At 41.4% G+C, this 27209-nt stretch overlaps 1 protein-coding gene across 38 annotated transcripts in view; it reads left to right on the forward strand.

Moving 5' to 3' along the window:
* NUP98 (nucleoporin 98 and 96 precursor) overlaps positions 1 to 27209 on the forward strand; it is a 132089-nt gene that overhangs the window by 45837 nt on the left and 59043 nt on the right. For 27 of the 38 annotated variants that reach the window (XM_008264839.5, XM_002708536.6, XM_051822866.3 and 24 more), the window contains 4 exons: positions 11696 to 11836; positions 18881 to 19014; positions 21496 to 21683; positions 26561 to 26677. In XM_008264839.5, the coding sequence (XP_008263061.1) occupies positions 11696 to 11836; positions 18881 to 19014; positions 21496 to 21683; positions 26561 to 26677 (580 nt within the window). The remainder of the gene's footprint in view (positions 1 to 11695; positions 11837 to 18880; positions 19015 to 21495; positions 21684 to 26560; positions 26678 to 27209) is intronic. The other 11 variants (XM_070074514.2, XM_008264859.5, XM_089329804.1 and 8 more) reach the window with 1 other exon arrangement.

Consider the following 27209-nt stretch of genomic DNA (forward strand, 5'->3'; position numbering starts at 1 on the left):
TCCGCAATGGCCAGAGCTGTGCCGAGCAGGAGCCAGGAGCTTCTTCCAGGTCTCCCATGGGGGTGCAGGGGCCCAAGGACTTGGGCCAACTTCTACTGCTTTCCCAGGCCATAACAGAGAGCTGGATTGGAAGAAGAGCAGCTGGAACTAGAACTGGCGCCCATATGGGATGCCGGCACCTCAGGCCAGGGCTTTAACCCTTAGCGCCTCAGTGCTGTCCCCAGGTTTATTTTATTTATTTGAAAGACAGAGTTACAGAGAGAGGTAGAGACAGAGAGAGAAGTCTTCCATCCGCTGGTTCACTCCCCAGATGGCCTCAGTGGCCGGAGCTAGGCCAATCTGAAGCGAGAAGCCAGGAGCGTCCTCTGGGTCTCTCACTTGGTGGCAGGGGCCCAGGTACTTGAGCCATCTTCTACTGCTTTTGTAGGCTATAGAAGAGAGCTGGATTGGAAGAGGAGCAGCAGGGACTAGAACCGGCACCCATATGGGATGCTGGCACTTCAGGCCAGGGCTTTAACCCACTGTGCCACAACACCGGGCCCCTTAAATATTTATTATTAAACCTTAGTATTAAGGCAGAGCAATAAGGAATATGTGCTGAATATATTAAATACTGTGAAATTTTGCCAACTCTGTATATACCTTTTAATTCTTTAAACTGAGATGTCATACTTTTCCCCTTATTCCCACTGTGAATATTATTTTTCAGTGCCTTTGAAGATCCTGACCCTTCTACCTGCCTAGCCGTTTTAAACAGTTGTACAAGTGTTTCAACATATATAGTTAAAAGAGTTGTTAAAACATACAGCTTGACTGTTTTACACAATACATATGACCATGAGTGTAGTCATTTGGCTGTAAAATATTTATATGATCTCTGCTTCCACTGTCCAGTTGTGTTACCTTTGTTCTTATGATCTGATCATTCTCTTCACATCTTAATAGACTCATTTTTTTATAAAAATTTATTTATTTATTTGAAAATCAGATTTTACACAGAGAAGGAAAGGCAGAGAGAGAGAGATCTTCCATCCGCTGGTTCACTCCCCAATTGGTTGCAACTGTTGGAGCTGTGCCGATCCAAAGCTAGAGGCCAGGAGCTTCTTCCGGGTCTCCCACGTTGGTTCAGGGGCCCAAGGGCTTGAGCTGTCTTCCACTGCTTTCCCAGGCCAGAGAGCTGGCTCAGAAGTGAAGCAGCTGGGACTTGAACCGGTACCCATATGGGATGCCGTCATTGTAGGCAATGATTTACCCAATAAGCCACAGCGCTGGCCCCAATTTAAGTTTTTTTCTATGAACTCTTTCCCATCATTTTCTTTTTAAAGTGAAAGATACAAGGCCGGCGCCGCGGCTCACTAGGCTAATCCTCCGCCTGTGGTGCTGGCACCCCATGTTCTAGTTCTGTTTGGGGCGCCAGTTATGTCCCAGCTGCTGGTCTTCCAGTCCGGCTTTCTGCTGTGGCCAGGGAGTGCAGTGGAGGATGGCCTGGGTGCTTGGGCCCTACACCTGCATGAGAGGGGGGAAGGGGAGGCACCTGGCTCCTGGCTTCGGATCAGCGCAGCGCTGGCCGTGGCGGCCGTTTGGAGGGTGGGCCAGCGGAGGGAGGACCTTTCTCTATGTATCTATCACTAACTTTGCCCACATGGGAGACCAAGAGAAGCATCTGGCTCCTGGCTTTGGATCAGCACAGTGAACTGGCTGCAGCACGCCGGAAGCGGCGGCCATTGGGGGATGAACCAACAGCAAAGGAAGACCTTTCTCTCTGTCTCTCTCACTGTCCACTCTGCCTTAAAAAAAAAAAGAATCCATGTGTTTCAGCTGTGGTATAACAGCTGTTAAAAGCTTGGCATATGCATTGTGAGACCCTTTTTTATACATTTTTAAAACATGCTTCCACAACAAACACATTTGTACATAAGTGTTTTATATATAGGGTTTTTTTGTTTTTGTTTTTGTTTTTGTTTTTGTTTTTTTTTTAACAGGCAGAGTGGACAGTGAGAGAGAGAGACAGAGAGAAAGGTCTTCCTTTGCCATTCGTTCACCCTCCAATGGCCGCTGCGGCTGGCGCGCTGCGGCCAGCGTGCTGCAGCCGGCACACCGCGCTGATCCGATGGCAGGAGCCAGGAGCCAGGTGTTTCTCCTGGTCTCCCATGGGGTGCAGGGCCCAAGCACTTGGGTCATCCTCCACTGCACTCCCTGGCCACAGCAGAGAGCTGGCCTGGAAGAGGGGCAACCGGGACAGAATCCAGAGCCCCGACCGGGACTAGAACCCAGTGTGCCGGCGCCGCAAGGCGGAGGATTAGCCTATTGAGCCACGGCACCAGCCTATATAGGGTTTTTATTATGGTTTTTTTTGTTGTTGTTGTTGTTCTTTTTTTGGACAGGCAGAGTTAGACAGTGAGAGAGAGAGACAGAGAAAGGTCTTCCTACCAGTGGTTCACCCCCCAAATGGCTGCTACGGCTGTCACGCTGCGCCAATCCGAAGCCAGGAGCCAGGTGCTTCCTCCTGGTCTCCCATGCTGGTGCAGGAGCCCAAGCACTTGGGCCATCCTCCACTGCCTTCCCCGGGCCACAGCAGAGAGCTGGACTGGAAGAGGAGCAACCAGGACAGAATCCGGTGCCCCAACTGGGACTAGAACCAGGGGTGCCAGCGCCGCAGGTGGAGGGTTAGCCTAGTGAGCCGTGGCGCCAGCCTATGTTCTTGTTTTTTAAGATTTACTTAATTTATTTGAGAGGCAGAGTTACAGACAGAGAGAAAAGGAGAGGTAGAGAGGTCTTCCATCTGCTTACTCACTCCACAAATGGACACCACACAGCCAGAGCTTAGCTAATGTGAAGCCAGGAGCCAGGAGCTTCTTCTTGGTGTCCCACACGGGTGCAGGGGCCGAGGCACTTGGGCCATCTTCTACTGCTTTCCCAGGCCATAGCAGAGAGCTGGATCAGAAGAGGAGCATCTGGGAAAGAGTTGTGAATAGGCACCCATATATGTTGATTATGTTCTTAAATGGAACATGACATGCCCTACATTAGTAATTTTTAAGTCAAAAGCTAGGTTTATTAGTTGATTGTAATATTAATGTAATGGACTGCAGCCAGCCTTTAAAGAAAATGAACTAAAATTAAAAGTCATTGTAACTTGAATGGCTGACAATCTTTTATGAAACTTTTGTTATAGTTATATGTATATTGTATATATTATGGGTCTCAGTGTATTTCATATCATGTTTCAAAAATGTTTAGAGACAACTGTCTTAAATAGTATTCTATGACTTGTTTTTTATTAGACGTTATCAGCATACCTGTTTTTTTGGTTAGTACCCATAGATCTTTCTCATTTTAACTTTAATTGTTTAGTGTTATGTATATACATATATATGTGTAATTTACATGCACCATAATGCATAATCTCTATGCATAATTATTGCTAAAGTTCACCTTTATTGATTGACATTTGAGGTACTTGACAGTACTAGCAAAGTCCTCAATGAAAATCCTTGTAACATAACTTTGCTTGTTCAGTTGAAGTTATTCTGGCAAATATGTATATTTTGAGTTTTGGTTGATCTTTTTTTTTTTTTGGACAGGCAGAGTGGACAGTGAGAGAGAGAGACAGAGAGAAAGGTCTTCCTTTGCCGTTGGTTCACCCTCCAATGGCCGCCACGGCCGGCGCTCTGCAGCCGGCGCACCGCGCTGATCCAATGGCAGGAGCCAGGAGCCAGGTGCTTTTCCTGGTCTCCCATGGGGTGCAGGGCCCAAGCACCTGGGTCATCCTCCACTGCACTCCCTGGCCACAGCAGAGGGCTGGCCTGGAAGAGGGGCAACCGGGACAGAATCCGGCGCCCCGACCGGGACTAGAACCCGGTGTGCCGGCGCCGCTGGGTGGAGGATTAGCCTATTGAGCCGCGGCGCTGGCTTGGTTGATCTTCTTAATTTGCCTTCTGAGAGGAATATCATTTTGCATTATTGCTCACATTGTATATAAAGGCCCATTTTTCCATACTTTTTTCCATAATCTTGGACTTTTGCATTTTTGCATATGCGGTAGTGGAAATCGCTGTTTTCCAGTTCATACCTCACTGATTTCTGGCCTGCTTTTTGGCCATTTGGATCTTTCAGTTCTCTATGCATAATTATTGCTAATTGTTTCTTTCTTGATTTATTTTTCAGGTTTCTTTACATATGGTGGCTATTGTGTTATTTGGCTGTATGGTAGAGGTTCATTTTGAATTTTTTTTACCTTAACCAAATGTTAACACATATTCAGCGAGAAGTAAATATGGACAAGCTTTGATTTTTTTTTTGTCACTGTGATCCCTTAACATAAGAAGGACCCATAAAATAATACTCTCTTCAAATCTTAGTGGAAAAAAATAGCTTTTATATGGGCAAATTAAAGAGAGCCTTTTGTTTTGAAGATTTATTTTATTTATTTAAAAAGCAGAGTTAGAGAAAGAGCTAGAAGAAGAAAGAAAAATCTTTCATTTGCTGGTTCTCTCCCTAAATGACCACGATGGCCAAGGCTGAGCTAGGCTGAAGTAATGAGCTAGGAGCTTCATCCAGGTCATGTGATTGCAGGGGCCCAAGCACTCGGCCACCTTCTGCCTTCCCAGGACCAATAGCAGGAAGATAGACTGGAAGTAAAACAGCTGGGACTCAAACTGGCACCCATAAGGGACGCTAGCAGTGCATGCGGTGGCTCATCCTGCTGCGCCACAACGTTGCAAAGAGGACTTTTTTAAGGGTAGCTTTGATTCTAGGTAGTTTATGAATATACATCCCAGGCTTGGGTAAGATACTACGCTAAAGGGCTGGCACCATGGCTAACTTGGCTAGTCCTCCACCTGCAGCGTCGGCACCCTGGGTTCTAGTCCCGCTTGCTCCTCTTCCAGTCCAGCTTTCTGCTGTGGCCCGGGAGGGCAGCGGAGGATGGTCCAAGTGCTTGGATTCCTGTACTCGCATGTGAGACTGAGAGGAAGTACCCAGCTCCTGGCTTCGGATTGGTGCAGCGCTAGCCGTAGCGGCCACTGGGGTGTGAACCAATGGAAGGAAGACCTTTCTCTCTGTCTCTCTGTCACTGTCTATAACTCTACCTGTCAAATAATAATAATAAAAAAAAAGATACTACGCTGATGTTTACTATAGACATAGATGCCTCTGAACTTGCAATAAAATTAAGTCCTTTGGTCAGTGCTGTGCATAGTGGTCTAAGCCTCTGCCTGCGGCATGGGTATCCCATATGGGCGCTGGTTCACGTCCCAGCTACAACTCTTCCAATCCAGCTCTCTGGTATGGCCTAGGAATTAAGTGGAAGATGGCCCAAGTGCTTGAGCTCCTGTACCTGCGTGGGAAACCTAGAAGAAGCTCCTGGTTCCTGGTTTTGGATTTGCTCAGCTCTGGCCGTTGTGGCCTTTTTGGGAGTGAAAGAGTAGATGGAAGACCTGTCTGTCTGTCCCTCTGTCTGAAACTCTCTCAAATTCATGTATCTTTGGAAAAAAAATCATAAAGTTATGTCCCAATAAGCCCATCTTAAGTCAAAAAACATTGAATACACCTGACCTTCTGCAGCCTATCTTTTTTTTTTTTTTTTTTTTTTTTTTTGACAGGCAGAGTGGACAGTGAGAGAGAGAGACAGAGAGAAAGGTCTTCCTTTTGCCGTTGGTTCACCCTCCAATGGCCGCCGCGGCCGGCGCGCTGCGGCCGGCGCACCGCGCTCATCCGATGGCAGGAGCCAGGAGCCAGGTGCTTTTCCTGGTCTCCCCTGGGGTGCAGGGCCCAAGCACCTGGGCCATCCTCCACTGCACTCCCTGGCCACAGCAGAGGGCTGGCCTGGAAGAGGGGCAACCGGGACAGAATCCGGCGCCCTGACCGGGACTAGAACCCGGTGTGCCGGCGCCGCTAGGCGGAGGATTAGCCTAGTGAGCCGCGGTGCCGGCCTCTGCAGCCTATCTTAAACATATTCCGAACATTTATGTTAGCCTACAGTTGGTCATCACAAGCAAGTACTGAGCTTTTATATCAGTAGCTTAGGAAATGATCAAAACACAAAAGTTTGGTTTCTACTAAATGCCTGTTGCTTTTTTATCATCATGATGTCAAAAATATATATTTTAAATTGTCCTAAGTTGGTGAGCTGCTATAGTTCTTAAAGGCTTTTTCTGTTTTATTTTTAAAATTTATTTATTTATTTGAGTGGCATAATTACAGGTGGGTAGAGGGGGACAGATATTCCATCACTGATTCACTCCCCAAATGGCCTCAACAGCTGGCTGGGTCAGACCTAAACCTGGAGCCTGGAACTCCTGCTCAGTCTTCCACATAGTTGGCAGGGGCCCAAGTAATTGATGATCCTCCACTACTTTCTCGGGTGCATTAGCAGGGAGTTGGGTCAGAAATGGAGCAGGGGCTGGTGCTATGTTGCAGCATGGTAAAGCCCCAGCCTGAAGTGCCAGCATCCCATATGGGTGCCAGTTCGAGTCCCAGCTGCTCTACTTCCAATCCAGCTCTCTGATATGGCCTGGGAAAGCAGTAGAAGTTGGCCCATGTCGTTGGACCCCTGCAGCCATGTGGGAGACCCGAAAGAAGCTCCTGTCTCCACACTTCGGATCGGCACAGCTCTGGACGTTGCAGCCATTTTGGGGGTGAACCAGTGCATGCAAGACTTCTTTGTTTCAACCTCTCTCTGTAACTCTTTCAAATAAATCAAGATAAATCTTTAGGGAAAAAATAAAAAAGGAAGTGGAGCAGCCAGGACTTGAACTGGCGCCCATATGGGATACCTGTGTCACAGATGGCAGCTTAACGTGCTACACCTCCGTGCCGGCCCCAAGTGTTAGCTTTTTTTTTTTTTTTTTTTTTTTTTTATAAGGTTTATTTATTTATTTGAAAGAGTTACACAGAGAGAAGGAGAAGCAGAGAGAGAGAGGTCTTCAGTCTACTGCTTCACTCCCCAGTTGGCCACAATGACCGGAGCTTCTCCAATCCAAAGCCAGTAGCCAGGAGCTTCTTCCGGGTCTTCCCAGACCGGTACAGGTGCCCAAGGACTTAGGCCAACTTCTGCTGCTTTCCCAGGCTATAGCAGAGAGCTGAATCTGAAGTGGAGCAGCTGAGACTCAAACCAGCGCCCACATGGGATACTGGCACTGCAGGTGGTGGCTTTACCTGCTATGCCACAGCAGCAGCCCCATGGTATTATCTTTCTTTTGGAAGTTTCATTTCTGTGTGGTCAGAGTTATTTTTTTTCTTTGACTCCTAAATCTTAGAAATTCTAAGTAGCAATATTTTCTGTAGTGTAAAACCATAAAATGGTTTTACATAAGAAGTCTTTTTCTGATGCTGTTGAATCTAATTCCGCAATAATGTAATGACTCAGTATTTCATTTTAATATATTAGTTTTCTTTATCAAGTATTCCCTGACAGACTATGATCATGCTTTTGTTGCTATTACATATTTACATATTCTTTATTTATTTTTGGCCATATAAGCAAAAAGACAGTACTATCAGTAAAGGATTCTACACCCCCAACCTTACCAACAATAGATCAGGTGAGGCACTGAGAATTGTGAGAATTACCAGAACTTGGTGTTTAAATTCCTTGCTTGATACATCTGTTAAAGTAGCCTTTGTCTTTGAGAGGAATATGCACTGAGACTTCATGGAAGCACTCATATTCATGAACTCTGCATTTCATTTTATCACAAATAAACCTGGCTCTGTAGCTTCGAGCTGCACTTTTTGGGGGTATCAGCTAAATTGGTATTCCTCTGTAGGCTCTTGTTTTGAGTGATTGATAGAGATTCAGATTCATGCCTCAGCAGAAATAAATTTTCTTGTAACATTGCCTTTGGGTACTTTGTAGATAATCAGCTTAAGTGCAAATATTGAATATACAAGTACATAAAATTTTTTCTGTGCTTAGATTTAGGTGACCAATCCTACTATAAATTTTTTTAAAAGATTTATTTAATTTGAAAGTGAGAGTTACAGGCTGGTGCCGCAGCTCACTTGGCTAATCCTCCTCCTGCAGCACAGGCACCCCAGGTTCTAGTCCCGGTCGGGGCGCCGGATTCTGTCCTGGTTGCTCCTCTTCCATTCCAGCTTTCTGCCGTGGCCTGAGAAGGCAGTGGAGGATGGCCCAAGTGCTTGGGCCCTGCACCAGCATGGGAGACCAGGAGGAAGCACCTGGCTCCTGGCTTCGGATCGGCACAGCGCCAGCCTTAGCAGCCATTTGGGGGGTGAACCAACGGCAAAGGAAGACCTTTCTCTCTGTCTCTATCACTAACTGCCTGTCAAATAATAAAAAAATGTTACAGAGAAAGGGTGAGACAAAGAGAGAAAGATTGACATTCTATCTGCTGCTTCATTCTCAGATAGCCACAACAGCCAGGACGTGGCCAGGCTGAAACCTGGAGCTTCATATAGGTTTTCCATGTTGGTAGCAGAACCCCAAACACTTGGAATGTCTTCTGCAGCTTTTCCAGGCCATTAACCAGGAGCTGGATCCTAAGGAGAGCAGCTAGGACACTGGCATCACAGATGGCAGCTTTACCTCTGTGCCACAAAGCTGACCCCAGTATAAAAGATTTAGCATTTACCCTTGGTGTGTTCTTTTCCCCCGTGTGTTCAGAGGCAGGAAAAATAAGAGCATCTACATAATCAGTTTCTTACTCTACAATTGATACTTTTGTTAACACTGTGTACCATTTTTTTGGTAGTTATTCATAATATCAAGAAGTATTATTTTATAAATTTTACTGTGAAGGGTTCAGCTAATAAGGTTGATTGTTATATTAAGATACTCAGAAAAATCTGTCTGAAGCTAGTAGATACGATACTATAGGTAAAATTGAATTACAACATTTGTTATAGATCTCTTTTTCCTAAGTCTCTTGGAGTCCCAGGCCCAAGAACCATTTTGTTTCCTCTTCACCCCACCCTAACTCCATACCTTCCTTGTGACTCTCCCAGGTAATGATAAGTCATACATTGACAGATAACCATACTCTTAAATCACATAAAACATAGCGTGAGGAATACCTGTCAACTTACGTTTCTTCATTAAGCATAAAAAGCTATCTGCATAAAATAAGGCAAATTTGGTTAAAATGCATATTTTTCCATTGCAAGCCTACCTTCAGGTCATTTTGTGACATTGCGTTTCTAGAGTATCTGAACCTCATAGTGCCCTTTTATTTTTCTTTGGGTTATTGAAATATAATGGTTTTTAGACTTTTCATGGGCCTTCATTCAGGGATACTACAAAAGTATATGGAAAAAGCTATCCAGAACATTTTTATCCATCTTACATAATCAAGTTTCATCTAAGTCTATGGAGGATGAGGAAATGTTAAACTGGGGGGGGGGGGGGGGTTCTAAAATTCATGTGTAAACTATTTCCTTTGAGAGAGTAATATAATTTTAATATTTCTTGAAGCTTGTACTAGTTACTGTTTGAGACTTTAAAAAGAAGTCTTATTAAAGATGAACTTATTTTTAAAAGAAAGAGGAGAAGACAGGAATCTTCCATCCACTGGTTCATTCCCCAAATGACCACAAGTGGTAGGGCTGTGCCAGGCAGAAACCAGGATCCTGGAACTCTGTACAGATCTCTCTTGCGGATGGAAGGGGCCCAAGTAGTTGGGCCATCCTTTACTGCTTTATCAGGCATGTTTGTAGTGAGCTGAGTTGGAAGTAGAGCAGCTGGAACTTGAACCAGCACCCATATGGGATGCTAATGTTGCAGCCAGTGGCTTAACCCTCTGCATCACAATGCCGTTCCCAAAGCTGAGCTCCCCCCCAACCCCCATTTACTTATTTATTTGAAAGGCAGAGTTACAGAGAGAGAAAAGGAGAGACAGAATGAGATCTTCCATCTGCTGGTTCATTCTCCAAATGGTTCCAATGGCCAGACCTGAGCTGGTCCAAAGCCAGGAACCAAGAATGTTGCTGGTTTTCCATGTCTGTGCAGGGGCCCAAGGACTTGGGAGCCATCTTCTGCTGCTTGCGCAGCTGCATTAGTAGGGAGCTAGAGCAGCCAGTTCTTGAACTGGTGCTCATGTGACATGCTAGCACCATATGTGGAGGCTTTACCCATTACGTCACAGCACTGGCCCCAAAGCTAAGCTTTTTAAGGTAAAAGTTCGATTGGTAAATGTTGTCTTTAATTGAGATTAGATGGTAAGGGAATGTAATTTGTCCATTTAGTAGTCATCTTTACTGATTTATATTATGTGAATTTTTTAGGTATAAATGTCTTATTCTTTTTTTTATTGTCATCTCAAGTTGCTGTATGATATTTTTGGTATTTAAATATCTTTGAATTTTCTTTGTAAGCTCAAACTCTCATCAAGATGCAGTTGGTATGTTAAAGGTACTTCAAATCTATTAAGTTGCTAGTAATTTTATTTATTTATTTGAGAGGTAGAGTTAACAGACAGTGAGAGAGAGGGACAGAAAGAAAGGTCTTCCTTCCATTGGTTCACTCCCCAAATGGCCGCAACAGCTTGAGCTGCGCTGATCCAAAGCCAGGAGCCTCTTCCGGGCCTCCCACGTGGGTACAGGGTCCCAAGCACTTGGGCCATCTTCTGTTGCTTTCCCAGGCGGTAGCAAAGAGATGGATTGGAAGAAGACCAGCTTGGACTAGAACTGGCATCCATATGGGATGCAGGTGCTACAGGCAGAGGATTAACCTACTGTGCTATGGCACTGGCCCCCAGTTGCCAGTAATTTTTGAGGAGTAAGTTGAGGGGTGGAAATATTGTGTTGTTTTTCTTTTAATACCAATAACTTTTCTCTATTCTATTTTACTCATTTTATACTTTGAAGATCACTACTAAGTACAAGGTCCATGAGCAGGACTCATTAGATTTTAAAAGAGTACAAACTTTTGCAGTAGTTTTCCCCAATGAAAAAGAGTTCTCATTCTAGATATCCAGATTCATCTTGACACTTGACTCTGTTTAATAACCTTATCACAAGACATTTAGCTTTTTCCAAAAAGTTTTTCTAGCTAAAGCAGTTTTTATGAGATAGTATGGTTCAAAGTATTGCTTTCTGCTATTCAAAGACTTACTGGGTTTCATTTTCTGTGGTTTAGCCTGTATATGTGTCAGTCATGTCAGTTGAACAACATTGTGAGCCAGTTGAGTTTTTTTGGTTTGCAAATATTGAAATTTTTGGAGAATTATTTTATTTTTTAATTCTTTGAAAATCTTTTCTGTACTAAGAGCCTTGATTGTATTGTCAGACGTACTAGGTTTGAGCATCATTTCTGCTATTTACAGTATTTGTGACATTGAGCCAATTATTAAACCCTCAGTTTTCTCATCTGTAAAGTGGGAATAAATAATTTCTATTTTGGGCAGAGTAGCTAAAATTTAATGAATGTTTCATATGTACCAGATCTCTTCTAAATGCTTTGCATGTTTATTCATTCTAATCTTGGGATAATTATCTGGGCCATGTAGTATCTCATATTATAGTAGAGAAAACTCAAGAACAGAGATTTACCTATGATGTATATGATGTACAGAGCCTACTGCCTGGCACATAGTTAGCATTTATCATATTAGCTCTTTTGTTGAAATGACTGGTCTTTGTGAAGTTTCCGAATGTATTATATTTTAAATACTGACCTCTGGCACAACATTCAAAGGATCTTCTGTGGCACTTTTTTCTTTTCCTCTTGTCTCCATAGCTCTTGGTGCTGGACAGGCATCTTTGTTTGGAAACAACCAACCTAAGATCGGAGGGCCTCTTGGTACAGGAGGCTTTGGGGCCCCTGGATTTAATACCACGACAGCCACTTTGGGCTTTGGAGCCCCCCAGGCCCCAGTAGGTAAGTGTCAGTCACTTTAGAAGGCTTTACTCAGTTTATGTCTTGCTAGTACTTAACCTGCTAACTTGATTTTTTTTTTAAAGATTTATTTATTTGAAAGGCAGAGTTACAGAGAGGCAGAGACAGAGAGAGGTCTTCCATCTGCTGGTTTACTTCCCAAATGGCCACAATGGCTGGAGGTGTGCCGGTCTGAAGCCAAGAGCTAGGAGCTTCTTCCAGGTCTCCCACGCGAGTACAGGGGCCCAAGGACTTGGGCTGTCTTGTACTGCTTTCCCAGGCCATAGCAGAGAGCTGGATTGGAAGTGGAGCAACCTGGACTTGAAGCGTGGCTCATATGGGATGCTGGCCACTGTAGGCAGCACCTTTACCTGCTATGCCACCTCCCTGGCCCCCTAACTTGATTTTCGACCCTACTCCATCCCATACCAAAGCAATACATCCCTGCACTTCATCAAAACAATCACATAGTCAGAAGGGCCCAGGTCCTGGTCATCCCTACTTCTCTACTCCTAGGCCTCCTCCCTCAAAGAAACCACTTTTGTTATTGTTTTTAATTCATCTGATATACATTTAACTTAATATTGCTAAATGGTGTGCATATATTGCTGTGTTTTGCTTGAAGTCTAAGTAAATTTAACTTATTACAGTAGTTGAGAATTTAGCTCACTTCTTCTTTTATTTGCTTCTTGGAGTGTGACTGTTTTTCAGTTCAGTTTTACCTGTTAAAGTGTTTTTCATACTTCATTCATTTGACTACTCTTTACCAATTTTTGCATTATCTGTCTACCATCTTTATTTATTATAACATAAGAACATTAATGTTAGGAAAAGAGTTGTGGATTGCTGCCTCTCCACATGGGGCACCAAAATGTTGGAAAAGAAGCGCAGAATAGAGAGGCAGTGTATGAATTTACATCCAGACCGAATTTATTCAGAGAAAATAAATTCGTAGAGGTTGATGACCAACTACCAGCATGCACATGAAGGAACAGGTGGCAGAAGGCCCTGACCCCCAGGAGCCAGGCCTTTTTATATTTTAGGAAGGCTAGGGATGGGGTTGGAGGTATGGAGCAGCAGGCAGAGGGGAATTCCTAGAACTAGTCTTTCAGGTGGAGTGGGGTTTGAAGGCAGTAGGGTGTGGGACCCAATTGAGATTCAAGGGCAAAGGAGTACATTCCAGTGTTTATCTCTTTTGGACAATGAGGAAGCTTGGCTGATGACTGAGGCTTATGTCCTAGTTCCATCAATTAACCTTTAAATATCTTCAAAGAAAAGTATGTTCCACTGGAGATGAAAAACTGATGTCACTTGGCATAAATGGAGTAACCTCTCTTTAGATAGAATGAAAGATGGAAGTTAGTGTTCGTACCACTAAATTTGTCTTTTGTACTATTGTGATAGATGTGCTGTGTTTTGAGGAAACTTTGTATATTTAAACTATGTACTTATATATCCTGCCGACAAGGTGATTCTTCCTCACATGGTGTTCTTGATTCTTCTATAAAATGAGGATAATAGTTCCCTTCTCTGCTATTTCCCTCATTTTTATTCCTGTCTTTCCTATATTGATAAGACTGATAACATATTCTGTCCTAAAACTATTTACTTCTTTCTGTTCTTTTTTTTTTTTTAAGATTTATGTATTTATCTGAAAGTCAGAGTTACACAGAGAGAGGGGAAGAGAGGTCTTCCATCTGGTGGTTCACTCCCCAGATGGCCGCAACAGCTGGAGCTGTGCCAATCCGGAGCCAGGAGCTTCTTCCCAGTCTCCCACGTGGGTGCAGGGGCCTAAGCACATGGGCCATCTTCTACTGCTTTCCCAGGCCATAGCAGAGAGCTGGACAGGAAGAGGAGCAGCCAGGATTAGATCCGGCGCCCATATGGGATGCCAGTGCTTCAGGCCAGGGCAGTAGGTTAACCCACTGCACCACAACACCAGCCCCTACTTCTTTCTATTCTTTCGTTAAAAAATAAATGTTCCAGTGAACCCAGCATTTTATTATAATTTATGAAATCATTGTTTTCCAGCCATGTATACCTATCTCATACAAATTTTTCCCTCTAGAATTATTTATTTATTTATTTTTTAATGTTTACTTTGTTTTAATCTTGAAAGAGCTACAGAGAGAGAAATCTTCCATCTTGTGTTCACTATCCAAATAATCACAATAGCCCTCTATGGGCAAGGCTGAAGTGAGAAGCCTAGAGCTGCATCCAGACCTCTCACATGGGTTGCAGGGGCCCAAGCACTTCAGCCATCCCTGCTGCCTCCTAGAATGCATAGCAAGAAGCTGAATTTCCCTGGAATTCTGATTCTCTTCTCCTCTTGCGTTGCCAGCCTTACTACCGTCTTTACCTTCCAAGTTCTTTTTTTTTTTTTTTTTTAAGATTTATTTATTTATTTGAAAGGCAGAGAGAGAGAGAGAGAGAGAGAGAGAGAGGTCTTCCATCGGCTGGTTCACTCCCTAGATGGCTGCAATGGCCAGAGCTGCACTGATCCAAAGCCAGGAGCTACTGTTGGGTCTCCCATGTGGGTGCAGGGCCCAAGGAGTTGGGTCATGTTGTACTGCTTTCTCAGGCCATTAGCAGAGAGCTGGATCCAAAGTGGAACAGCCAGGACTGGAACCATTGGCTTTACCCACTTTGCCACAGTGCCAGCCCCTCCTTCCAAGTTCTTAAGGGGATGGCATCAAAATGTTTCATTCACCTCAGATACCTCATTCTGTGTTCCCTGTGTCCTCCTGCAGCAGCAAAAACGCTGGTTATTCTCTAGGCCTTCAGCGTTACTCCAGGATATTCCCCTCACATCTACTTGAAGTGAGAACTCCTGTGTTCTTGGTAATAGGGTTTTTCTCTTTATTTGCTCAATCTGGAATGTATCGTCAAATGAAGTATATGTGAGAGACAAACTCCACATACTTGAAGGTCTTAAATATCTTCATTCATTCTTCATAACTTAACTTTAGAAATTCTGCAGTAAAAATAATTTACCCTCAGAACATTGACTATCTCCTTTTGCATTAATCATTGTTGGTGGTCTGATGCCTTTTTGATTCCTGTAAACTGACCCCGCCACCACCTTCACAAGCCCTCAAGATTATCCCTTTGTCCTGAAATTTCAGTGTTTGCTTAGAACTTTTGTGTCTCAACTCTTTCTTTCTGTTGTCTTCAGTTAGTTGTATTTCTACTTTCTAAGAGTTTTTTGATTGTTTTTTAAATATTCTTTTGGGTTTTGATTTTTAATTTATAAGAATTCTTGTTCTCTGTTCCTTTTTTCTAAAATCTGGTTCTTAATTTTTTCTTTAAACTCTGAATTTGTTCATTGGCATTGAAATTTGTTTAGAGTTCTGTTCCTTAAATCTCTAGGATTCTTTTTGTTTTGATCCTAACCTAATGCCTGCTGATTTCTTCCATTTATATTTAAGAATAAAATAATAAAAATCTGACCGGCAACTTTATTTATGTTGGTTGGAACTGTTAACCAATAGGGTCATTGAAGGCTAACTAGTTTAGAAACCAGTTATTATCTGTGGGTCCTCCACAGGTTCTCTAAATGTTAGAATGCTAGATTCTTAATTGTGGGATGTTGCCAGTACTTTCACTTGTTGTCCTTGTCCTTTTCCTTGTCCTCTAATATTCTGGCCTGTCTTGAGAAAGGTTGCAGTGGAAAGCTTTCTTTATATAGACATTATATTAATTTCTACCTCCTATTTTTGGTCCCACCTCATAAAACCTGGCATTTAACATTTTTTTAAATTCATTATTTATCAGAGAGAGAGAAAGCTCCTATCAGCTGGGGCTGGGCCAAAGCTGAAGCCAGGAGCTGGGAACTCAATTCAGGTCTCCTATAGGATGGTAGGAACTGAATTACTTCAGCCTTCACCACTGCCTCCCACTGTGCACATTGGCAGGAATCTGTACTCAAGAGCCAGAGCCAGAAGTTCAGGCAGTTATCAAACCCAGGTATTTTGGTATGGAATGTGGACCTGTCAGTGGGCCACTGAACCACCATGACAAACACTTGCCCCAAACCTGATTTTAACTCCCTAACCTTCCTGGAATTCTTGCTTATAAACTTCATCTGACAATTCTCCCCTTTGAGTTCTCTTAGCCTGCTTTATCACCATTCTATTTCTTTTCCTTTTTTTTTTTTTTTTAAAGATTTATTTATATATTTGAAAGAGTTATAGAGAGGGCGAGACAGAAAGAGAACTTCCATTTGCTGATGTACTCCCCAAATGGCCACAACGGCTGGTGCTGGGCCAACCTGAAGCCAAGAGCTTCTTCCGGGTCTCCCACATGGGTACAGGGGCCCATGTATTTGGGCCATCTTCCACTGTTTTCCCAGGACACTAGCAGAGAGCTGGGTTGGAAGAAGAGGAGCCACTGAAACCAGAACCCATATGGGATGGCAGCACTGCAGGCTGTGGCTTAACCCACTGAGCCACACCACTGGCCCCATCTATTTCTTTTTCCTAGAAATTTGTTGTACTTTCTCATCTGTTTGCTTCCTACCCTCCCATTCTTTGACATTGTGAGTTTATATTCATACCTTTTAATTTTTTAAGTCATAAATTTTAATGAGGTCTTAGGAGATAGAGGATGTGAATTTAAATTTGAATTGATCTCTCTGAACTTATAAAATCAACTTTATCATTATGCATGAAATTTTCATTTTACTTTTCTTATTTTTAGTTGGTAATCAGAAGTAGTATAAATTGGATAACTTTTGGCTGCTTTGTTTTTTTAAAGATTTATTTATTTTATTTGAAAGGCAGAGTTACAGAGGGGCAGAGGTAGATGCAGAGAGAGAGAAGCCCATATGCTATGCCGGCTCCGCAGGTAGAGGATCAGCCAAGTGAGCCACAGTGACGGCTCCTGGGAACTTTGTTAAAACAGATGATACACTACATGCTATTTAAGTTGACAGTGCCACTGGATTTCAAAATCTTAAGTAAATTTGCATGTATCCTTAAATGTCAATATAACAAAGATTTACTATTATTCAGTGGACACATCCATTTTTGTTTGATTAAGGTGAATTCATCCTGCTTTCATTGATACAGCTGCTTATTCTGATTTTTATTATTGCTGATGTTTTTTCCCTTCATTGTGAGGATATTAAAAATGTTTTATTGATAACACTTTTAATAAGGATTATCTTAATATATTAGTATTTTCATTTAATTTTTGATGAGTATTTTTGGAAGGATCTTGCAAAGAGGTTTCTTCATCAATCAAGGTATATATTGCAGGTTTTTTTTTTTTTTTTTCTTTATTTTGTGCAATTGTAGATCATGAATGTAGTCTTTTGTCTTATGTCTCTTTCCTAAATTCCACTACTAAAAAATGTTTTGATACGTTTTGGAGAAAATGAGACTAACTAGGTGATTCTTTTCATTTTGATTTTTTTGTTTTAAAGATTTTTAAGGCAGAGTTTGAAAGAGAGAGATCTTCCATCTGCTAGTTCACTCCCCAAATGGCCACAGTGGTCACAGCTAGACCAGGCTGAATCCAGGAGCCTGGAACTCCATCAGGTTTTCCCACATGGATGGCAGGGGGCCAGTAACTTGGGCCATCTTCTGCTATTTTCCCAAGTGCATTAGCAGGGAACTATATAGGAAGTGGAGCAGCTGGGCCTCGATCTGGTGCTCATGTGTGATTCCAGCGTCCCAGGTGACAGCTTACCCCTTTGTTCCACAATGCCAGTCCCTCATTTTGATTTATACTGAATTCCAATATGAATCTTAAGTGTAAGCAATAAATGTATAAAGATGCATTATGAACCATCTTCAATATAGTCTGCCTTTCTGTGTATCTGCAGTGTATGTAATTTTTTTATACTGGAATTTTCATTTATTAAATTGAATATACCTTCATATTTCCACACTGAAACAACTTGTCATAATTTTTAATAACTACTCAACTCAGTGTGTTGATATTTCATGTTTACAACTGTTAATATTTTTAATATAGGACACAGGAATTGTTTCTAAATCTTTTTTTTTTGACAGGCAGAGTGGACAGTAAGAGAGAGAGACAGAGAGAAAGGTCTTCCTTTTGCCGTTGGTTCACCCTCCAATGGCCGCCGTGGCCGGCGCACTGCGGCCGGTGCACCGTGCTGATCCGAAGGCAGGAGCCAGGTGCTTCTCCTGGTCTCCTGTGCAGGTGCAGGGCCCAAGGACTTGGGCTATCCTCCACTGCACTCCCGGGCCATAGCAGAGAGCTGGCCTGGAAGAGGGGCAACCGGGACAAAATCCGGCGCCCCGACCGGAACTAGAACCCGGTGTGCCAGCGCCGCAAGGCGGAGGATTAGCCTAGTGAGCCACAGCGCCGGCCTATTTCTAAATCTTGACTATTACCAATACTGTGCAGCAAACACTTATGAATTTTTTTTTAAAAGATTTATTTATTTGAAATCAGTTACAGAGAAAGAGGGAGAGGCAGAGAAAGAGAGAGAGATCGATCTTCCATCCACTAATTCACTACTTGAATGGCAGCAATGGCCCAGGTTGGGGCAGGCCTACACCAGGAGCCAGGAGTTTCATCCAGGTCTCCCATGTGGGTGCATGGGCCCAAGCACTTGGGCCATCTTCCATAGCTTTCCCTGGTGCATTAGCAGGGAGCTGGATTGGAAGTGGAACAGCCAGGACTTGAATCAGTGCCTGTATGGAATGCCAGTGGTACAGACAGTGGCCTAACCTGCTGTACCACAGTACCAGCTCCTATTTCCAGTTTAAGTTATTGGATTGCATTTCCATAATTGACATTATTAGGTCTAAAAATATAAAAATTATTGCTCTGTTCTGTAATTATTTCATTAAGCCAGGTTAAAACAGCCTTTAATATTTCAAAAGTTACTTTCATATCTTTGATATAACAGTTTATGATTCATGATTTTTTTCAGTTTGTCCCCTTCCCTGTTCCCTCAATAATGCTTCCAAGTCTGAACGTTTTGCCGAAATCTCCAAAAACAATTCTGAATTTTCTGGTTGAATCCTTTTACTCACGTATTTTTTCCTTTTTTTTTTTTTTTTACAAAAGCTTTGACAGATCCAAATGCTTCCGCTGCTCAGCAGGCTGTACTCCAGCAGCACCTCAATAGTCTAACATACTCTCCATTTGGAGACTCCCCTCTCTTCCGGAATCCTATGTCAGACCCTAAGAAGAAAGAAGAGGTAAATTTAAGAATGTAAAATACCTTTTTAGAGAAAGACAAACTAAATGTGAATAATGTGATTTCTTCTTTTTTTAAAGGATTTATTTATTTGTTTGGCAGAGTACAGAGAGAGAGAGAGTAAGACAGATGTTCTGTTTTTGTTTCATTTCCCAGATGGCTGCTATGGTCAGGGCTGAACCGGGCCATTTATAATCTAAGACATTGGGATGATCATTTTGCTTCTCTGAATTGTTTCTTAATTTGTGAAATGGGAATAATACTATTCAACGTTGAGGATTAAGTGAGATAATACATACCTGGTTTGTACTAAGTTGCTCAGGATACAGAAATTAATATTTGGTGATTTATGTCATTACATTTATCACTCAGATGGTTCTTAAATCTGCCTTATAAGGTAGATATGATGAGAAGCAAAGCATGTATATGAAATTACTTTATGCAGTGCTGTGCATCTAGGTTTCTGTTGCACAATAGGGTGACTATAGATAATGTGTGACATGTTTGAAGTGATATATTTATCCTGATTGGACATTACGCAATTTATACATGTATTTTAATAACACATATAACTTTTATATGTTAAAATTAAAAAATAAAATGCCTGAATATATTTTGATTAGATTAAAGTGGTTATTTGTGTACGCTGACACTTAAATATATAGGTATAAGATACTGTGTTCAATGCTGAGGTTACAAAATGAAAAGAAGCAACTTATCTCTAAGAACTGAACATCCATTGAGGAAGACCAGACCTGTAGCCATTTAAATATACTCTGGCCTGATTGTATTAATAGGGAGACAGGCTTAATGGCTGATAAATGTATAAATAAAATGTTTTTCTGTATGATGGAATATCATTCAGCCATAAAAGAGAGTGCAGTACTGACACATGCTACAATATAGGTAAACCTGAAAAGCCTGCTAAGTGAAAGAAGTCAGACGTAAAAAGTTACATAATTGCATTCATATTAACATGTTTAGAATAGGCATATCCATAACGAAAGAAAGCAGATTCATAGTTGCCAATGGATAAGGGGAAAAATTGGCTGTACAGCATTTCTTTCTGAAGTGATAGAAATGTTCTGGCATTAGATTATGATGATAGTTGTACAACCTTGTAAATTACTAAAATCGCTGAATTTTATCTGTTAAGATATAGTGAGTTTTGGCCTGTGCCGCGGATTACTAGGCTAATCCTCCGTCTATGGCACTGGCACTCCAGGTTCTAGTCCCAGTTGGGGCGCCGGATTCTGTCCCGGTTGCTCTCTTCCAATCCAGCTCTCTGCCATGGCCTGGGAAGGCAGTGGAGGATGGCCCAAGTCCTTGGGCCCTGCACCCGCTTGGGAGACCGGGAGGAAGCACCTGCCTCCTGGCTCCTGGCTTCGGATCGGTGCAGTGCACCAGCCATAGCGGCCATTTGGGGGGTGAACCAACGGAAGCAAGACCTTTCTCTCTGTCTCTCTCACTGTCTAACTCTGCCTATCCAAAAAAAAAAAAAAAGAAATTTAACAATAAGATATAGTGAGTTTTATGTGAAATCTATGCTCATAAATTAAAAATACAGCAGAAAGAACATAGATATTGGGTAAATTTGATATGACTTTAGGAGTGGTAACAAAGACCACAGAAATGATTTGGGAAGGTTCATTGTTAACAAAATTATGAACAGTCCGCACTAGGAAAAGAGTGAATTGTGAACAATCTGCACTAGGAAAAGAGTAAATTGTGATACTTTATGTGACATTGTTGTGTGAATTGTTTGTATAATATATATTGTTGATGAAAACGTATCATGAAAATACTAGTAGAAGTGCCATTTAAACCTTTTTGTCTCCTCTACTAGTTTGTAATTTCTTCAATACTCAGGAAGAGTAACTTTATTTTTGTTTCTAGTACTTAGTGTTTGATGATAATTATTAATGTCTACTAAAAGATGAATAAGTGTAAGCTCATTTTTTTGTCTAAAATGTTTGGATTGCATATAATTCGTAGCTGAGTCCTCGTTTTACTTGAAGCAAAGGTTTTTAATTTAATTGAAAAATAATTTGTATGACTTAGAAATTTTTGGTAATGTTTTCTTAATGTAGTTTTGCAAAGAAAACTATTACAAGCTAAATTTTGTTTCATAGGATGAAAGGAGCAGATAAGACATTAATAATCTGTGTTCATATATTTTAATTTATAAAGTATTTTTAAACCCATTGTCTCAAATGCATTTTCAAAGATAGCAGAAAAGGCAGATGAAATGGGTGCTGGGGAGATGAGTTAAATACAATTATAAAAAAATATTTACATTCACACATGAGTAAATTCTGTGTTGGATGTTAACATCCTTGTTTCATGAGAGCTGAGACTCAGCAGGATTCCAACAGGTGTATGACAGATTAAATTTGAATTTTGTTCTCCTTGTTTTTAAGGCCAGTCACATATGTTAGAAATAAACCAGAACTTTCTCTGATACTTCTCTCTTGTTTTTCAGAGATTGAAACCAACCAATCCAGCAGCCCAGAAGGCTCTTACTACACCTACTCATTATAAACTGACACCCCGTCCTGCCACCAGAGTCCGGCCAAAGGCTTTACAAACAACAGGAACGGCCAAGTCACAGCTCTTTGATGGGCTGGATGATGATGAACCATCTCTAGCCAATGGCGCATTCATGCCCAAGTGAGTTTATTTTTGTTAACATAAATCAGCTATAAAATATTGATAAAGTAAATGTAAAATAGTATGTAGTTAATCAAATGTACAAATTTAATACATACCACTTAAACATTTTAGAAAGGAGGATGTCACAAAGATTAAAATTGACATGATCACTCCCAGGTATAACCATAGTTGACATAAAGGTATTTTGATAAATATGCTTCTAGTTTTACATATGCATTTTTATATTTTGTTTTTGAGCAATATCAGATTAAGAAGAAACTATATACTAGGTTTTGGTTTTTTTAATTTCTACCTAAGGATTACTTATAGATGTAGAATCAATAATAAAATAATTACACAGAAGGAAATACAGGAGTGACAAGCATTGTGGCACAGCAGGTGAAACCCTCACTTGAGATGCCCACGTCCCATATCAGAGAGCCAGTGCGAATCCTGACTGATCCACTTCAGATCCACCTCTTTGCAAGTAGACCTAGGGTGCAACTTTTGATGGCTCAAGTTCTTGAGTTTCTCCTGTACCCATGGGAGATCTAGATGGAGCTCCTGGCTCCTGTCTCTTAGCTTTGGCCTGACCCAGCCATTGGAGCCTTTTGGAAAATGAACCAACAGAAGGAAGATGAATATTTCTCTTTCTCACACTGCCTTTCAAATAAATTTTTTTAAAAAAATCAGTAAACTGTATATGAAAGTATATAGAAGAGTTGTTGCTGAACATAGAAAATTACACTTAAATGATGCTTTAGAGCAAATCTACACCCTGGTAGATTTGGGGGAAAAAAAAACTGAACAAAATTATACACCAAAGTGTTAACATTGTTTGGCTTCAGGAGACAGAATGTCAGACCATTTCAATCATGGATTATTTTGCTAGATATGCACAAATACATTAGCTTTTTTTAAAAACAAATACTTTGCCCATAAGATAAAGGGGGTAAGGTTTTTGGGTTTCAGTTTTTTGGATAAACGTCAAAAAATAAATGAGAATTCATCACTTAATATTCATAGTTCACAAATTCTAATAAGTAAAAAACGTTACAATTCTTTTCCTTTAAAATGTGGTGAATTACTTCACAAAAGTTGGGGAAAGTGCAATTTCCTACACTTTGTAGAATATCAGGGATTGTGTATTACTTATATCTGTGTCAGAACATTTTGTATGTTTCTTTTTTTTAAAGAATTGTTTATTTTATTTGAAAGTCAGAATTATATATAGAAAGAAGGATAGGCAGAGAGAGAGAGAGAGAGAGAGATATTCCATCTGCTTGCTCACTCCCCAATTGACCACAATGGCGGGAACTGCGCCAATCCGAAGCCAGGAGCCAGGAGCTTCATACAGGTCTCCCACATGGATGCAGGGGCCCAAGGACTTGGGCCATCTTCTACTGCTTTCCCAGGCCATAGCAAAAAGCTCGATTGGAAGTGGAGCAGCTGGGACTCAAACTGCCGCCCATATTGGATGCCGGCACTGCAGGTGGTGGCTTTACCCATTATGCCACAGAGCCAGCCCCTAGTGTTTCATATAGAGTGGGTAAAAGGGCTTGGATACACCATTCCAACCATCAGATTAGTAGCTCTTAGAGCACTTTCATCAGATCTTCTTAGCATTTGCAAGAAAAGGGTGGGAGGGTGTACATTTTACTAGTAATGTTGTATATTCTCCTTGGCTACACTTTTAGAGGTATTGCCAATAACAGTCTTAATGTACCAGAATCATTTTACAGAATTGACCTTTTTCTTCCTCCTTGATTTACTTTGTTAATTGGCTCCCAGGACCCCATAGTTTCCTAGTTTCTTCCTGCGTCATTGGTCGCTCCTTCTCATTCTCCTTTGCTGATTGCTCATCTTCCAACTTAACAATGGAGTGCCCTGGACTCAGTTCTTAGTCTATTTTCTATTCATTTCCACAGTGCTTTTAGTCTCATGACTTTTAATATCATTTTTAGTCCAATAATTCCCAAATTATCTCCAGCCAAAACTTCTCTCCCAAACTCTTTACATTTCTTATATTCAAGTCTACTTTACATCTTCATTTGGATATGTAATAGATATTATTTTATAAATACTGTGTCCAGTACTGAACTCATCTTGTACCTCATACTTGTTCCAGAGCCTTCTCTATCTCAGATGATTACATTTCCATCATTCTAGTTTCTCAGGCCAAAAAGTTTAGAATTGTCCTTGGCTTTTTACTTAGGTTCCACATCCAAGCCATCGGCACATTCGCTTAGTTTTACTTTGAAAAATTAACCAGAATCTGACTGGTTTACATATTACTCACTGCTCCTACCCTATTCAAGCTACCATCATGTCTTGCCTGAATTACCGTAATATACTTGATCACTTTGCTTTTATCTCTGCTCCTTTGCATTGAATTATGAACATAAAACTACCACGGTAATCACTTTGAAGCGTAAGTCATGTCTTGTTGGTTCACAGTTTAGTCAGAATAAAAGTCAAAAGTCCTAGAAAATCTGACCTCCCATTACCCGTCTGAATATATGTACTATTCTCTGCTGCTTACTCCACTGTAACCTTACTGCCACTTTACTGTTGTCAAGATAGGCATTCTGTCACCTTTGAACCTTTGTCCCAATTGTTCCCTTTTCCCGAAAACACTTATCCCCAAAGTTACCTCAAGGAAGACTGCTCTGACTACTCTATTTAAAATCACATCATTTTTTTCTTTTATTAGTGCTCCCCAATTTTTTTTTAAGGATTCATTTATGGGGCTGGTGCTGTGGTGTGGTGGATAAAGCTGCCTCCTGCAGGGCTGGCATCACATATGGGCACCGGTTTGAGTCCTGGCTGCTCCACTTCCCATCCAGCTCTCTGCTATGGCCTGGGAAAGCAGTACAAATTGGCCCAAGTCCTTGGGTCCCTGCACCCACGTGGGAGACGCGGAAGTAGCTCCTGCCTCCTGGCTTTGGATTGGCTCAGCTCTGGCCATTGCTGCCAGTTGGGGGAGTGAAGCAGCGGAAGGAAGCCCTCTCTCTCTCTGTCTGCCTCTCCTCTCTCTGTGTAACTCTTTCAAAATAAATAAATGAATGTTTCAAAGAAATAAATGAATCTTTGAAAGTCAGAGTTACACAGAGAAACAAGGAGAGACAGAGGTCTTGTACTGCTTTCCCAGGCCACAGCAGAGAGCTGGATTGGAAGTGAAGCTGGAACTCGAACCAGCGCCCATATGGGATGCTGGTACTGCAGGCAGTGGCTTTACCTGCTAAGCCACAGGGCCGGCCTCTCCCCAATTTGCTATCTGCCTTCTTATCCTAGTGCTTTTCACCTTTTTTTCTTTATGTTCCTATATTTTTATATATTTGTGAAAGTAACAGAGATAGATCTTGTATCTGCTGATTTACTCCTCAAATGCCCACAACAGTCAGGGCTGGTCCAAGCAAAAGCCGGGAGCCAGGAACACCATCCGGGTCTCACGTGGGTGGTAGGGACCCAAGTACTTACTTGGGCCATCATCTACAGCCTCCCAAGGTACACATTAGCAGGTAGCTGGATCAGAAGGGGAATAGTCAGGATTGGAACCAGCACTCCCATATGGGATGTGGGAGTTTATTTTAACTATTTTCAGAATGTCAGTCATCCCAAACAGAAATTCTTAACCCATTAAATCGTGCCTTTTTCCTTATCACTCCAGTTTTTGGTAACTTTTTCATTACTTGCTGTCTTTATGAATTTGTATAGATAATTTGTATAGAAAGAGAATTGTAGTATTTTTTATGTCTGGCTTTTTTACTTGGCATATTTTCAAAGTTTATGTTGTAGATATATCAGGATTTCATTCCTTTTTATAGGTGAATAATGCTCTATTGTATGTATATACCACATTTTGTTTATTCATTCATCTGTTGATCATTAGGATATTTCTACCTTTTTTTGTTAATTTAAAGATTTATTTATTTATTTGAAAGAGTTAGGGAAAGACAGAGAGGTCTTCCATCTGTTGGTTCACATTCCCTATGCTTAACCCACTGTACCACAATGCCTGCCCTGAAACAAATACAGTTAATATTTGCTAACAGGTAGCACATGTTCTGTTGTTAGACTAGAAATATATAAATACATGAGCATAGTCTACTGGATATAGTTGTTTAACATGCATAGACTTTTTTTTTTTTTTTAAGAGGAAATAGAACATAGAGTTCATCTAGTCAGTTTGGTTTGTTTCTGTTTTTAATTTTTATTTATTAGAGAGAGAGACAGAGAAATAGAGCTCTCATTCTGCTGGTTCACTCCTCAAATGCCTGTAACTGCCAGGGCTGCATCAGGAATCAGGGCCTGCATCTGGGTCACCCCACGTAGGTGACAGAACTGCCAAGTACTGGGTCATCATCTGCTACCTCCAGATACCTTAGCAGGAAGCTGGATCAAAAGCAAGGGCAGGAGGCCTCTGATAACGCATGCTGGTGTTCCTAGCCGCTGCTTAATCCACTGGGCCGTGGTGCTGGCCCCTAAATTGGGGCTTTTTATTCCAATGGATTATGTTACTTTTGTAAAAATCTCTCTTATTATTTATCAAGTATCCTTTCCCCTATTTTCTTCAGGACAACATTGTTGATTTCTGTAGACATGTATTGAAGTACAGTGAGTGAACTAAGCTCTGGGTAAGGTGCTGAAGAAGCTCTGAGAAGAGGGATTTTTCAAGACAGTTTTCCTCTTAGATTTGACTGTGCTTCACTTTATACTTCCAAAAAGCAGCATGCAATACATTTGAGGGCTTCAATTCTGATTATACATATCTGGGAAGGATTTATAAATAGAACTTGTTAGATCATTTTTAGGTGTATAAGAGTTAAAAATGCCTTTTGTATTCCAGTTTTTAAGACATTGACTGACTATTTTTTTCTGGTTTCTGTTTATAGGAAGAGCATTAAGAAGTTGGTTTTGAAGAACCTTAACAATAGCAATCTCTTTTCTCCTGTTAATCGTGATTCAGAAGATCTGGCTTCACCATCTGAATATCCAGAAAATGGAGAGAGGTAAACTGAATTCTGTTTTGACTTAATCCCATTCTCATTTTGAGGAGATCCTCAGCTTAGAATTTTATGGAAATTTGGAACAGGCATTGTAACAAAGTGGGTAAAGCCACTGCCTGCGATCCAGCATCCCATATGGGTGCTGGTTTGTGCTGCCCAATTCTCATCCAGCTTCCTGCTGGTGATCTAGGAAAAACGATGAAGAATGGCCCATGCCCTTGGGACTCTGCCATCCATGTCAGAGACCTGGAAGGAGCTCCTGGCTCCTGGTTTCAGCCTGTTTTAGCACTTGTCATTATGGTCATCTGGGGAGTGAACCAGCAGATAGAAGATCTCTCTTTCTATGTCTCTGCATCTTTATCTGTAACTCTGGCTTTCAAATAAATGAATTAATAAATCTTTTGTGAAAATTTATCATGCTTGGCACATGTTGAATAAAAGTATTACAGCTTATGAACACCTGGAAATTAAAACATATTTTACTTTTTGAGTGCTTTAAATCTTAACGTTATTGGACATCTGAGTTCTTATTTTT

This window comes from Oryctolagus cuniculus, chromosome 1, assembly GCF_051225735.1.
Source record: "Oryctolagus cuniculus isolate XC-2025 breed Fujian yellow rabbit chromosome 1, ASM5122573v1, whole genome shotgun sequence".
NCBI classification, from domain to species: Eukaryota; Metazoa; Chordata; class Mammalia; order Lagomorpha; family Leporidae; genus Oryctolagus; species Oryctolagus cuniculus.